General features: G+C 40.0%; 1 protein-coding gene across 7 annotated transcripts in view; it reads right to left on the bottom strand.

Moving 5' to 3' along the window:
• LYST (lysosomal trafficking regulator) overlaps nt 1-16,073 on the bottom strand; it is a 243,766-nt gene that overhangs the window by 32,417 nt on the left and 195,276 nt on the right. For all 7 annotated transcript variants that reach the window (XM_042961056.1, XM_042961055.1, XM_042961058.1 and 4 more), the window contains 5 exons: nt 14,147-14,391; nt 9,921-9,987; nt 8,088-8,244; nt 4,671-4,811; nt 1,613-1,830 (listed from right to left, as the gene is read on the bottom strand). In XM_042961056.1, coding sequence (XP_042816990.1) covers nt 1,613-1,830; nt 4,671-4,811; nt 8,088-8,244; nt 9,921-9,987; nt 14,147-14,391 — 828 coding nt within the window. The remainder of the gene's footprint in view (nt 1-1,612; nt 1,831-4,670; nt 4,812-8,087; nt 8,245-9,920; nt 9,988-14,146; nt 14,392-16,073) is intronic.

Here is a 16,073-nt window from a genome sequence, read left to right as displayed (position 1 = left end):
GTGATATCGAGGAAAAGGCAAAAATGAAGTTAAGTACGATGTTGGCAGCTAGTTCAAGTGTGGTGAAAATTCCAGGCTCTTTACTGTAAAGAGTGCTACACTTTTCTCCTTCCTGCTGTTGTCTCCGAGAGTCGGATGGGGAGCAACATGCATGTCCTTCTTAGCCGTCAGTAGTTGGGTACAGACCTGTCATGTTTTGTGCAGACCCACTTGTACAGGGTAGCTTTTAGCATTTAATCAGGCATAGCCAATTTCATTACATATCTAGACATAACGTTTCTATAAATGCCAAAATAAAATTTCAAAGGTTCTTCAGAAACTACATAATCTTCAACACTCACCACCACTGCCATCACAAGGGATTAAATACTTGTTATAAGTGCTTATCTAAGCATGGTCATTCTTTTTATTATTATTATTTTTTTTAATGTTTATGAGAGAGAGAGAGAGAGAGAGGCAGAGAGAGGGAGACACAGAATCTGAAGCAGGTTCCAGGCTCTGAGCTGTCAGCACAGAGCCTGACGTGGGGCTCGAATTCACTAACTGTGAGATCATGACCTGAGTGGAAGTTGGACGCTTAACTGACTGAGCCACCCAGGGGCCTCTCAGGATTATTATTTCTAATAGCAAACAGATACTAATTAAATATCTAACAATAGGGGATGGTTAAATAAATTATTGTTATATGGCCATCCTAAGGAACAGTGGTATAATATAAATGGAATGATATATATGTATAAAAAAAGTCTGGAAGGTGGTTTTGATATTTATCTCTGGATAGCGATATCAAAGTGGATTTTTAAACATCTTCCTTTTGCAGTCTGTATTTTATACATTTTTCTAACGAGGCACAAATATCGTTTCTGTATTAAGGAAAAATGATGCCATTTCAAAAGAGAATGCACATGTAGGATAGTGTGCAGGAAAGAGTTAACGTGGCAGGCCTGAGCTGCTCTCCTTGCAAAGACCCGCTGTAAGGCTGGCCCTTGGCTGCTAAAAGGGAACACAGGTTTCAGGAGAGTTCCTGCCGTTTCCTAACTCATAGGAGGGGCTCACTGTGCCTCAACTGTTTGCACAAACGATGTGCTTATACTGAACACCTGCCTTCCTTCCGGGAGTCTGGGATTTCAGTACGTGTGAGAGAGAGTACTTACATGACCAGCCCTCAATATAAACACTGGGCTCTGAGTCGCTAATGAGCTTCCCCGGCAGACAACAGCACACGTGTTGCTGGAGGAGGTCAGTGTGTTCTTTGTGATCTTCTGGGAGAAGACTCTTGGGAACCTGTGCCTGGTCTTCTCCAGATTTGCCCTATACATCTTCTCCTTTTGCTGATTTTGTTTTGTATCTATCACTGTAATAACTGTTAGTATGACCATACGCTGAGTCTTTAAGTCCTCATTTAACCTGGGGATGGTCGGTCCTGAGGAACCCGCAATAGATAGATAGCGTCTTTTTTTTTTCTTAGTTATTTTTAAAGAGGTGAAATATAAAACCTGAAAAGTCTAGTGCTATTGCTAATTCTCTTTGATTTTAAAGAAACAGCCTAACAGCTAACCCTTCATTCAGGTTCTGCCTTACATAAATGCATATTTTTAAAAAAGCCACTTACAGCAGGATGAAAAACATTGATGGCTTGAACGGAAGCCTTCCCTTTTTGCTTATACCCGAATACCAAGTCAATCCATTGACAGATGTTCTGGGACACGTAGTCAGACTCTAGAGCCTGTCGATGAATGAGGATAAAAAGACGGGGATCGTTACGTGCCCAAGGAGGGAGGTTGACGTGATTAACCCGTTCACCGTTCTGACGCACACCAAAATCAAAACCTAGAAGAGAAGAGTAATATTAATGCTTATCTCCCTAAAGCATGCTTCGTTTGGCCTGAGCAGGGTCTTAAGAGTTTCCAGAAACAGACATTACGTCCTATCACCAGGAAAAGCAGAGGCAAAGAGAATAGTAACATCATTGTTCATTTACTTACTTACCTACTGATAGAGCCACGTGGGTGAATGCTATCCTAATTAAATTTCAGATTTCCAACTTTATCCTTCTACCACTTTATATCATATTGAAAAAAACAGCAGAAAATCACTGCCCACTAATTTCAATATTCCACTTATCAAAACTTCTAATGTATTACGTGCTCAAATATCTATTCAATTATAAACTTGGTTAAAATCAAATTGAGGCTTTGTATAAGCATTTCTTAAATAGTGATGTTAACATCATAGTAAATTTAAGACTTTATTTAGTAAATATTAGCATTCTGTCATTTAAAAAAAATGCAACTCATACAAACTATGCACATTCCTAAATGAACTGTCTATTAAGTTTATGGTAAGACTAGAGGTCTGTCCAGATATGATTTCTACTAAGCATTCCTATGGACACCAAAATTATGCCTACACACTGAATAAGAACATTCTTCTATGATGTAGATAAGCTGTTTTCTAATTGTTTGGAAGGGTAAACAAAAATCTTAGAAGTGTTTATTTTAAAAAACTGTCCTGAAAGAAATGTTGAAGAAATGTTTTTGTGCTACATTTTATGGACAGAAAATGTGGACACCATAACAGAATAAAAATGAAAAAGGATCTCTTCGAAGCTGATTACGCTCCATATAAAATTAAGTTGCTGTCTGCCTCCTTCTAGATCTTGTGAAACCAGATAGAAGGATAGTCGCTAAGTTTGGAAGTATTTTGAAATGATCTGGTGTGCAATATAAACCAAGGGCTTATATAAATTGACATGGAGTGCGGGTGGGAGCCCTCTCCAAAAGCTCAGCTCATCCTACAGACAGCTGCCGTGATTGAAGACAACTGGCCAAGAAACTGCAGAATCTGTTTCTGCAGAGCAGCTTCGGGAGAAGCAGCAGGGATTTACAGATTTCACAGCAGTGAAAGAGGCACCCGAGGGCTGAGCTGGGGAGGGGCTGAGCAGCAGGGGGTCTGCATAAACCCAAATCATTCCCAACTGTCAAATGCTCTGGGGACACATCACACGAAGCAGATGACTGAAAGTACGATGAAAGGCTGATGGGAATGCTGATAGGAAATGACATGACGTACATTACAGCAAAACTATATTTTCCAAAAATAGCTATACCAGCACTTGCTGTGTTGCATGCTTTTCCCGGATCTCGCTACTCCCCCATCAAGTGGCACAGTCTGAGCCCCTTCCCTCCGAATGTGGGCGGGCACTTGTGACTGCAGTAGGAGTGCCACTACGTGACCACCAATTCGAGGTTGGAAGAGGCTGTGAAGCTCCCGCTCGTCTCTCTTGGGACACTCGCCTTTGGAACCCTGAGTTGCCAGGTAGAATGTCCAAGCCCACCATGCTGTGAGGAAGCCCAAACCAGTCCACGTGGAGAGACCACATGGAAAGGCATGGGGATTACATAAAGAGAGATGTCCTCCACCCCCCAGCTGTTCTGATCCCCTGGCTGGTCCAGCTCCAGTTAACCTGAATGCAGACACCCAGCCAAAACCACTAAAAGCACTGGGCTGAGCTGTTCCTGAATTTCTGACCTCCAAAACCTGTAATGATAATAAAATTATTGTTGTTTTGAGGCACTAGGTGTTGGAGTTATTTGTTATGAGGCCTGAAACATACACAGACAGAGGAAACAAGCATGGATTTAAGTGAGTCCCAAACTGCAGGTGCTGACCATTCTTGGAGGCTTCTCATCTGGGCAACATTATGAAACGTGCTCCAGGTAACTAGCAGCGTGGGTTTATTAATGATTCTCCAAACAGCTCCAGAGAGGCTAGTTAGTATAGAATAAAATTCCAAAGTAATTTTCCTAACATGAACTTCTCTAAAGCTATGACCATCAATTTCATATATTCCTAAAGGTCACACAAAAATATGGAATTAAGTAATGCACGAAAATGACCCACCAACATCTCTTAAATGGTTACCTGATCTTCTATTAAAAAACAGCTATGGTTGGGCAAGATTGTTGGGTCCCTGGCATCACAGAAAATTTGATTTTATCCTCTACTATCCCTTTTTGGTATTAGATGATTTTGGTTAGGGTGTTTTGTTTCTAACTTGGTCACTCCTCATAAAATTGTTGAGATTTTAGTCAACTTACACTGTGCTTTCAATAAATTCATAACTTTAAAAAAACATTTTTTTATGTTTTTATTTTTGAGAGAGAGAGAGAGAGACAGAGCACGAGCAGGGAGGAGGCAGAGAGAGAGGGAGACACAGAGTCTCAAGCAGGCTCCAGGCTCTGAGCTGTCGGCACAGAGACTGACGTGGAGCTCGAACTCTCGGACGGTGAAGTCATGGCCTGAGCTGAGGTTGGATGCTCAACCAACTGAACCACCCATGTGCCCCCATAAATTCATAACTTTAAAAAATAATGAGCATATTATAACCTTTGCAGTCCGAAAAAAGAATAAAGCAATTTCTATAACAAAATAAAAATACATGTTTACAAATACCCTTAACGGTTAAAAGTTACCCATTTTCCACACATATTTAGTCCTTTAAAATACTTAAAATTTTTGAGCTCACTTGGAAATAAAATCATATACTTGACAAATAAAAGTATTTCTCTTATTTGGGGATTCAAATTGTAGGACTTTAAAAAGCTATTTTTATTTTTAGAAAATTATAAAATAAGCACAGAAATATAAATTAGGAATGATTTACACACCTTCACGGTTGACTAAGAATTCTGGAAGATAAAAAAACTCTGGGATAAGTTCTTTGACATCAGTCATGGACTCAAAAGATGAGAGGCGCCAAGTTGTATTTGTAGAATGAAAAGTTCTGTCTGGAATGTCAAAACTTTGATCTGCAAAGAAATACAAGTAATGCAGTTAAGACACAAAGACCTTTTTCCATTTGAAGCTGGTTACAATTAATTTACTTCTGCTACTTCAAAAAGATGAGAGTGATGGTCGTTTTGTTTTTCCACAGTTTCAAAGAGGTTATTCATGTTCTTGAAAGGAAATAGTTCTATACATGAGACCGTATTATTTTAAATCTGTATTATGTTTTCTTAGTACATATAACCGGATGAATTTATATCATTTATTTGTTTAACTGATTATTATCTGTCTACCCAAGCAGAATTAAAGTCCCATAACAGCAGGGGCCTGGGGTATCACCCACAACTAGCACATACTAGGTGCCTGAAAATGATCTAATTCTTGAATGAATGAATAAACAAGGAAAATTAAAGTTCAAGTAGGTAAAATAGTTTTTTCCCCATCAGAAAGCAAAATTATTCCTCTACCTTTAATTATGAGGACTACTTCTTTTTTTTTAATTTTTAAAAATTTATTTATTATTATTTTTTTAATGTTTAATTATTTTTGAGACAGAGAGAGAGAGAGAGAGAGAGAGAGAGAGAGAGAGAGACAGAATGGGAGTAGGGGAGAGGCAGAGAGGGGGAGACACAGAATCTGAGGCAGGCTCCAGGCTCCTGAGCTGTCAGCACAGAACCTGACACGGGGCTCGAACTCAACTACTGTGAGATCATGACATGAGCTGAAGTCGGACACTCAACTGACTGAGCCACCCGGGGGCCCCTGGACTACTGTCTTACTTTTTTTCTTTTTTTTTTGGAGGGCGGCATTGCTTTTTAGTAATGTTCCAGCTCTAAGCTAAAGAATAAAGTACAGTTTCCTATAAATCCAAATGAAACTAAGCACAGTCACTCCTTTGTTAAGCTTTCCTGGTGCAGACTACTAACAGTCAAGAACTGAGTTTGATTTTGCCTCTTTTCTGTCAACAGTTGTCAGACTTTGTAGCCACAGGGCAGGCCTAGAACATTAAATGACAGCCAAAGGCCAGCCCCTGAAAACACCGGCTGTGTAGTGCTTCTTAGGAACCATGTTGTACCATCTAAAATGTCCTTGGAGTTGCTGAAATTCTGAACAGATCTATTCATGGAGAGAAGGTCACAGACTGATCTCAGCATCAAGCAGGCACAATTTTAAGAAGATATGTGGAATTTCTTCCCCAAGTCTGAGCTGCCCTGCCCTGCAACCTTTCCTACTACTTTTATTACTTTCTCATCTATTCTGTTGTCAGTTGGCTTTGGAGAAAAAAGAAGCAATCTAAATGGAATCTAGAAAAATTAAAGGCAATCCCGTAAGGCTGCGGTGGAGTCACAGGATCCAGACGAGACACGGCATCTAGACGGAACCGTGGGACCAGAGGAGCACACTGAGGGTTCTGTTCAGATTTTCACTTTCTCTGCTGTTTCTTAACTTAAAGCGACACTACAAATCCCTATAATCTAGAATGTGCACGTACTAACCTAGCGGTTCTTAACCTAGCACTTCTGTCCCCAGGGGACTTTTAGCAATGTCTAGAGGCATTTTTGGTTCTCACAACTGGCTGGGAGAATGCCACTGGCATCAGGGGTGTAGAGGCCAGGAGCGGTATCCTGTAACACAGGGCAGCCCTCACAACAAAGAATTATGCAGCTCAAAACGACTACAGTACCACGGTGAAAAACCCTGGACTAAACCAAGAGTCTAGAAATAAATTCAAATGCCAACATAAATCATTTGAAGCTAAAGAGATGAAATTTATTGGGACTGCAGTAGCCTGTCCTTTTTCTAATCATCCTTAAATACAACGAAGAAAACTTAGCATAATAGCAGTGTATCTTTAAGAATCAAGAAATTTTAGTTGATTGGGTGTTTACATTAATAGATTCTTGGGCTACATGAAAAAAAAATGGAGGGAAGCAATAGTTCTATTACACACCTCAGTGGTCCCAAACTACATCAGAAACATTCTTTTTTGTTCTGACTGCCGTGTTTTAATAATGGGATTCACAAATCAGAACATGTCCAGAAGGATTATCAGAATAGTAACAGGTTTGGAAACTAGAGCAAAAAAGATGGTTTACACATTAGTTTTTAAAACTCTTCCGTAAGTACAGAAAGTAAGCAAGTCTTATTTATTTTTTGTATTCCTTGCAGCAGCTGGGATAAAACCCTGCATACAGGAGGCTCTCAGCCTGATGTCAAATTAACTAAGGGTAATTAGCCTCAGGATAAACAGGACTGAAAGGGAGAGAGGGGACGGGGTAATAATCTTCAAATATTTGAACAGCTGTCGTGTGGAACATTTGTTCTGTGTCCTTACACAGGGAGAAATATAGGAAAGCCCCTTCTATAGGCCAGGTAGAGACAATACAAAAATGCATTCCTCCAAGAGGTTACATATGAATAAAAATATCTAAAGAAGTTCAAGAAGGGTTGAGTAAGTGAGCGGATGACGATTCCACAAAGGATTGTGGGTGCCATGAGGAACTACAGAGCTCATACCATAGTTCTCATTAGAAACCGAGAGGTAGAGTGTGTCCCTATTTGCACACAAGTCAGTAAATGCGTCTCTAAGTGATCTTCCGGCCTGCAGGCTGCCACTTAAAACACTGAGGTAGATTATTAACCAGAAAGTTACTAAGGTGAAGGTGGCGGTGTGGCTCTCCTCTTAACTGGTTACTTGCAAGAAATTACAGTAACATATTCCCCCAATGTGATAACTTATGTGACCTGAAATAACTATTAAATTGAACATCTTTAAAAAGTGAATTTCATACCCATGGACAGGGTAGATTTTATGGTATATGAATCATACCCTAATTTTTAGAAAATGAATGGCATTTTTATAAGCTTGGACATGTCTAATTTGCAGCTAAAGCTTGACACGTTAGCAAGAGAATTTGGCCTACTACAAATTTTTGGAAGAGAATTTTACTGAAGGAATAAGTAGAATTCGTTTTCCTGTGGTTTTGTTAGTCTCAATACATTCTCAGCAAGTATGTCAGGTTTTTGTTTTTGTTTTTTCCTAATGACCCAACAAGATATTTTAGGTAGTTATAAGATAATCCTTACCTTAAAAATAAGACAGAAACAGAGAGGATGGGGAGGGTGGGTGGGGGATGGGCTAGATGGGTGACGGGCACTAAGGAGGGCACTTGTTGGGATGAGCGCCAAGTGCTACATGTAAGTGATGAATCACTAAATTCTACTCCTGAAACCAATGCCACACTGTACGTTAACTACCTTGAATGTAAAGTAAAAAAATGCGTTACCAAAATCCTTACCTTGGTAGGCTAAAAACATTTTCGTGAACGGAGGCATCCTGACCAGGAAGTGGAGCACCGTGCCGCTATTGGAGTAGTGGGAGCCGTAGTGGTAGGGCTGCACGGGAGGCATGGGGTCGTCCTCCCTGGCTCCTTTGCGGTACTCCTCCTCCAGGTACTGAAGGAAACAGGGAACCAAGACAGCGTTGGTGGCAAAGTGCTCCAGGAAACGCCGGAAAAGCCTCACCGGTTGTCTTTTCCATCCTCCGCTAGCACCCCTTTGACACCTTTCTCCATGGCCGCCCTCCCACCTGTGTTCGGACCGTGTCCCCCTCGGTGCCCTGCTGAGAGGCCTGGCCACTCGAGAAGCAGATCTCAGTCTGCACCTTCACTCTCATTCCGTCACAGGAAACTCACCTGTTCTGCACCCTGCCTCCCAACTAATGGCTTATGTCTCAGTTGACCAAGCTGTCAATAAATGAGAGCAACTACTGTCACCAGAAACTCTGCATTTTAATGGATGAATTTCAAGCCATAATGCCATGTTCTTTAGAGAAATTCTCCAGCAGTGGAAAAGCAACGGCAATGGAAAAGCCGTATCACATTATTGAAATTCGTAGGCACTGACGTTTAACACTTTATGGCTGTCCTGCAATGTAGTTACACTGAGATAATAAAGAATACAGTGATTTTTCACTACTCCTATCTTCCCATCATGAAGTAGGAAGCTCAACCAAATATTTAATATCTGTCACTATTCTCATCTCCCATAGCTTCTGTCTGGCTCTGATAACAAGTCAGGTGATAGTGAAATTTGGAGTCACTTCTCCTGGATTCCATAGCACCGCCCCCTTTTCAACTGCTGGAGAATCAAGGAGTGGCAGTTATAAGATGCCTGGAGAGATCTTTCTGGAAATGTGACATAAAACAATGTGAATATTAGAAAACTGGTCCAGCTGCTCCTACCTTGATGCTGCTTAAGATAGCAGCCTGTTGGCTAATAGGTTTTTAAAAGGGTTTCCAGCAGAATTCCATTAATGTTAATTTTACAGAACTAGATAATTTATACTCTTTGAAAAATTTTTACATTTATTTTGAGAGAGAGCACGAGCAGGGGAGGGGCAGAAGGAGGGAGAGAGAGAGAATCCCAAGCGGGCTCCATGCTGCCAGCACAGAGCCTGATGCAGGGCTCGATCCCATGAACAGTGAGATCAGGACCTGAGCTGCAATCAAGAGTCAGACATTTAGCTGACTGAGCTACCCAGGTGCCCTGATAATGTATACTTTTAAACCTTTAAAGTCTGGTAAATTTCTGCTAATAAACCAATGCATGATTTGCTGAATGTGAATAATAAGGAATTATGGTACATTATAAATAGACTGATATTATTATATAAATAAAACTAGGGAATACAAACAGCAGGCACCTGAAAATCTCTGATTAAAATTTTTTTAAAATGTTTATTTTTGAGAGAGAGCGAGCACACGTGCGTGAGTGGGGGAGGGGCAGAGAGCAAGGGAGACACAGAATCAGAAACAGGCTCCAGGCTCTAAGCTGTCAGCACAGAGCCCGATGCGGGGCTTGAACCCACGAACTGTGTGATCATGACCTGAGCTGAGGACGGACGCTTAACCTACTGAGCCACCCAGGTCCCCTCTCTGATTTTCTTTTAAAAGGAATGTATTTAACGTTTAAAATCATATAATGATTTCCAGTTGTCTGCCAATCAAAGCACTTTAAGAAGGGGAAAACAGAAAAATCAATACTATAAATTTAAAATTAGGTAAAACACCAGTCTATAGAATAAAACTTGAGTTTTCATTTACCAAAATATGAGGAAAAACTAAACCTACCTTGTAGGTGTCCACATAACGATCTTCTTTTTCTTTATATTGCACAGCTATAGGCTTAGAGAGATTTCTACAAATGAAGAGATGATAGAAAAACATGAAATGTTTTGATACTGGCAAGATTGAGCTGCCTACACATCCATATCCCATAAGTAAATCAGTGACCAGCAAATACTGGGCTCTTAATTTAGTGCTCACACATGTTGCTTTGCAACTAACAGCCATCTTTGAAAATCATGATTTAGTCAATTGATTTAATCATGATTTAAGAGGTCGAATTTTTCTAAACAGATCCATACCAATATTAGGAATTCTTAAATTTTTCTTTTAATGTTTATTTAGTTTTGAGAGAGAGAGACAGAGACAGAATGTAAGTGGGTTAGGGGCAGAGAGAGAGGGAGACACAGAATCCGAAGCAGGCTCCAGGCTCTGAGCTGTCAGCACAGAGCCCGACATGGGGCTCGAACTCAGGAGCTGTGAGATCATGATCTGAGCCGAAATCGGGCGCTCAACCGACTGAGCCACCCAGGCGCCCCAGGAATTCTTGACTTATGAATAATCTAGACAAGAAGAGCTGTCCCTCCTCCTCTCCCCACTTCCTCTACTTCCTTCCGAATCACAGCTGATGTTGCCCAGAGCAGCGGATTCCTGCCAAGCCCTGAAGTTCCTGTGCCCGTTTTCCAGACCTACACCTATTAGGCAGTGAAGACAAAAGGGCAGTTTGGACGGGAAATATGATCATGAGGAGATGTTTTATGATTATTAGACTAGTTACTGAAAATTGAAGAAATGACACTTAAAAAAATTTTTTAAATTTTATTTTAAGTAGGCTCCATGCCCAATGTGGGGCTTGAACTCATGACCCCAAGATTAAGAGTCACATGCTCTACTGAGCCAGTCAGGCACCCCAAAATGACACATGTGTAAAATGATCGAGTGGAGATTTGGAGTGTGAGTAGTGAAGTAAGTATTTTGCTATCTAATTCATAGCTAGGGACCGACACGAAGTTTCACAGCGTAGAGGATGTCTGCACGCGTGTAGGTGTGTCTGTGCTGGTGTTCACGCAGCATCAGGGAGGCGAGAGAACTCTACGATGAATCCTCACTTTAACAAGCCACACAGTCAAGTAGCATCCCTGGGCAGCATTTGAAAGAGCAAGAGGAAAACACCCAACGAAGAGCGGCCTCGCTGGCCAAGGAGCCATCTGGTCTGGCAGCGGGTGCAGCCACCTGGAGTTTCAACATCTGGCTCCCTAACGAGATCAACATCAGGATGTGCCCAAGTTTCAGTAAGTCAAACCAGGTCTGCTTAGCTTAATATATCTATGGGGGGGGGGCGTGTAATTATTTCCCAGGGATATTGAAATTTGTGATATTAAACACTAACTTTATTTTTGAGAACTTTCTCATCCTAAAAAAAATTGTTAAAAAATAAAACAGTTTTATAGAATTGATGCAGACTCACATCGCAAAATAGGAGAAATCATGTTTAAGATCCAGGCATGCAGTTTTTTTCTAAGTAGTGTAAATAGGTTTTTTTGAACACATGTAACACTTATTGTTGTGGTTGAAAAATGAGAAATTACTGATGAGCAGAGTAACCCCAAAATCGGCTATAAAACTATTACTCACAGGTAAAACATTTTGGTATATACCTTTCCAGGAGTTTTCTGGGTTATCTGCACATGTATACTCATATTTAGAATAAAAATAACACTTTTCCCCACCTGTATCATATATTTCTAAAATACCATTTTTAATGGCAGCAACATGAAACAGTTTTCTCAAACCTAGTGTGGGGCATTTAAGTTGTTTCTAAATTCTGGCTACTTAAAAAAAATGATGTAAGGACTCTCCACAAGGATAAATGCATGCAGGGCCAGGCATCACCAGCAACAAACTGCACAGAGTTCTTGCCCTCGTGAAACTTACTCCCAGTGGGAACCTTTCTGGTAAAGTACACGTTCTTAAGTATTCCTAAGAAAAAAGCCCCAGAAGTTAAATTGATAAGACAGAGTATGCACACTTGAAGAGTTCTTGGGCTACACACTCAAATTGCCTTCCAGAAAGATTGAATCTATTTATACCAGCAGTGTATAAAATGTCTACATGTCCGTCAGGAATGTACAAAAATGGCTGGAAGATAAGTAACAGGCTACTTGCAGTTGCTTAAACTGACAAAGATATAAAACTGAATCTTATTTCTGGAAAACTATCTGAAGTAGGCCTACTTTTCAATAGTTATGATTAAAATACTCTAATATACCAAGTATAATTTGGAGTCAATTTCTCTTTAAATTACATACAAGAATTTTTTTTTTTAAACTAAATCACCAGAATATTTCCTTATCAACAAAGACTATTTGGTTACTCTAAAATGTAGACCATTCAGGAAAGGCAGGATAAATGCAATTTTAATTCTTTTGCTTTACTTATTTGAAATTTTTTTTTTGAAGTTTATTTCCTTAGTAATCTCTACCTGCAACGTGAGGCTCGAACTCACGACCCCAAGATCAAGAGTCACATGCTCCTCTGACTAAGCCAGCCAGGTGCTCCTTAATTCTTTTGCTTCGTTTGACAAATTTCAAAAGTAAGAAATTGGTGCCCATAACTAGGTCCAATGGTGACCAGCAAACTTGTCTGCGGGGGGGGGGGGGGGGCTTTAAAAAAGTATCATTATTAACTTAAGTGTTCTTTTTATTTAAATGTGTTTTAATCGATTGTAGTCATTATTCTTTCCGATGCTCAGATTGTGCTATCTTTGGCAGTGAGGTCCACTTATGGTTGGCTCCTGATCCCTTTACTTCTTTTGATTGTGGTAAAAAACATGCAATGCAAAATTTACAATCCTAACATTCCCCAAGTATACAGCTCAATAGTGTTGATCATATTTACATGGTTGTTGAACAGATGTCTAAAACTTTTTCATCTTGCAAACCTCTATACCCACTGAGCTCCCCCCTCCCCATCCCCTGTTCATCCCTGACCCCAGCAACCACCGTTCCACTATCTGCTTCTCAGTCTGTCGACCTTAGACAACTCACATAAGTGGAATCACACAGTATTTGTCACTTAGCACAATGTCCCCAAGGTTTATCCATGTTGTAGCAGGTGACACTCTCTCCTTCTTAAGGCAAAACAGCATTCCACTGCGTGTGTATACCGCATTTCCCCCATCCAGCCATCCAGCCATCCATCCACAGACACACACTTGGGTTGCCTCCCCTACATGGCTGTGGTGAATTATGTTGCAATGAACTTGGGTATGCAAATATGGCCCCCAAATCCTTCTGACAAGACTGCATTAGTTTCCTTGCTTTCTGACACAACAAATATCCCACATTCATCTTATATGTCTTCTTTTAAAAAATGTGGAGGAAATGAGAGAATAGGAAATCACCATTTTGTAACCCCTAGGGAAATAAATGACTCCAGAAATAATCAGCAATGACAGAAACAAGTTCAATGGAAGCCTGAACCTCTGGATCAATCTGAGCATCACTCCAGTGGGATATCATATGTCTCCTGATACGGGGCGATGTGAAGTTCACACCATCACCTGTAAAGGATTCTTGCCAAAAAAGGTTGAACCTTAATCTAAGCAAGCCTTTAGAGCTAATTTCCAGTCTCTAGGAAATACAGAGGCTAAAGGAAGAAGCTAAATACTAACGCGGGAAAGGGGGATATCCTACAAGATAAAAGACCTGTTTTGTTTTGGTTTTTTCAACAAATCAATGTTAGGAAAAAAGAGAAAAACACAAAAAAACAAAGGCTTATTCTAGACATATGTCTTTAGAGACAGAGCAACGAAAGGTGTTTTTGAGCCTGATATAAACAAATCAACTATAAAAAGACATGTTTAATATACTGGGGGACATAGGAAAATGGACTGGGTATTGGATGATGTCATGAAATGATTGTAAATTTTCTTAGATATGGTAATGGCACTGCAACGTAGCACGTAACAGAACATTCTCTTTTTTCTTAAGGAGATGTGTACTGAAGAACACAGGAGTAACATGACAAGATGTCTGTGATTTGTCTTAAAAAGGGAAAAAAAAGATGATACAAGTTTGGCAAAAATCTTCGTAACTGTTGAGTTGTGATGGACAGATGGAGCTCATTGTATATTCATTCTATATTGGTGCATGGTTGAAAATTCCAATAGGACTTCAATGAAACAAAGATAGCATAGAAACAAAGGTAAAGGTGATGATGTGTTTAGTTACCTGTAGACTGAAGGATCACTGAGGTCAAGGGTCTCACTAACATAGTCAGCAAGTATAAACGGGAACACTGGATACTGCATGAGATCGTTGAAGGATCGGCCGGCATGTTTGTTTAAGTGAGTCAAATATTCAAAATTTGTAATTTGTCCAGTATACCATAAATTTGTCAGAGCGTTGATGTTGCCATATTCCAGGAGATTAGGGAGGTTATTTGTTAGTATACTGTGGTACACGTCATCACGAACCTGCAAAGGAAGGGGAAAACAAGCCAGGTTTTGTTTTAGGCTACTGAACATTTTCTCCAAAGATTATGCACGTTACTAATCCCAAGTCCACAAAGAAAGTACTCTTTGCCCAATTAACACCAACTGCCGGGGAACTGAGATTCATCTCTGGATCTTCCCCCAAAGGCTGGGCTCCTAACCATTATGTTTTGCTGCCGAAGAAATTAGTTAATAAGAAGGTAAGAAAAAGTCTGTATAGAAAAATCACTCATATACAGATCCTAAAAAAAAAAAATCAATAAACGATGAAGAAGAACCTTCATCTAAATAAATGCAACATGATATCATAGAAAGGGAACGGTCTTCTTTTTCTTTTTTTAATGTTTATTTATTTTTGAAAGGGGGGGGCGGAGAGAGAGGGTCAGAGAGAGGGAGACACAGAATCCAAACCAGGCTCCGGGTTCTGAGCCGGCTCAGAGCACAGAGCCTGATGCGGGGCAAACCCACAAACTATGAGATCATGACCTGGGCTGAAGTCAGACGCTTAACCAACTGAGCCACCCAGGTGCCCCAAAGAGCATGGTCTTCTTAATTAGACAGACGTGGCCCGATTCCTAGCCTAAAACCTTTGTGCTACAGTTACCACATCTATAATATGGGAATGATAATATTTATTTCATGAGAACGAAATAAAACATCCTATGTGAAACAACATATTTGATTTTCACTACTGATTGAAAACTAATATATAAACTTTTTTCTTTTTTTTTAGAAATTCACAAAACTTGTCACAGAAAAAGGTAATCTGATTTTTTTCTAAGGCAATTAAATGATGATTGGTAATAAATGGAAAAAAAATAGACAATCCAGGCCTTTACTAAAAACAAATTTGAAATATCCATCTTAAATGTGTATATGCTTCAGGCATAGGAATGAGAGCCACAGATGTGGCTAACCAGAGACAGGACCGAAAGTTAACGAGGAGAACGAGAAAATGTAGCTACGGTCTGGGACAGGCAAGACTGCAGCGTGTTGAAGAATCTACACCTCGAATCTCTTTCACAACAATGTGAATGTACTGAACACTTCGAATGGTTAACATGGTCATCTTATTTTACATATTTTTTTATCACAATTAAAAAAAAAGAAAAAAAGAATAGGCTCAAGGGAAGACAAACAAAACCGCAAAACCTGTGGTTTAAATCCGAAGGCTGCCAACTTCTAAAGCTAAGGTTGATAGAAGGGAATTTAGGACAGATTGCAGACCAAACTCTGCAAGAAAAGGGAAGCATTCATTCATACGGCAAATATTTATCAAGCACCTACATAGCACTGTATTCAAGCTGCTGCAGTCACAACACTTAACAAAGCACTTACATTTTTTTGGAGACAATGTTGGATGTTATTAAGTCCAACAGAGACAAACAGAGCAAAGAAAAGGAGACTTGGGGGTAAGAGTGACAAAGGGGTTGCTATTTTATTAAGAGAGCAGTCAGAGAAGGTCTCTTTGATAAGGAGACATTTGATCATGGAACCTGAAAAAGCAAGCAACTGAATCATGTGGATTTCAAAAAGGAAAAACATTCCAGGGACCAGTAAGTGCAAAGGCCCTGAGGCATCAGTGTGCCTGGTCAAGGAAAATAAAGTTATTGTGGATAGAATAATAGAAAAGGTGAGTTAGATAACAAGACACCAGATTACTC

The sequence above is a fragment of the Panthera tigris genome, chromosome D2 (genome assembly GCF_018350195.1).
Source record: "Panthera tigris isolate Pti1 chromosome D2, P.tigris_Pti1_mat1.1, whole genome shotgun sequence".
In the NCBI taxonomy this organism is placed as follows: domain Eukaryota; kingdom Metazoa; phylum Chordata; class Mammalia; order Carnivora; family Felidae; genus Panthera; species Panthera tigris.
The sequence above is the reverse complement of the archived record's forward strand: the minus strand, read 5'-3'. Positions and strand labels throughout refer to the sequence as shown.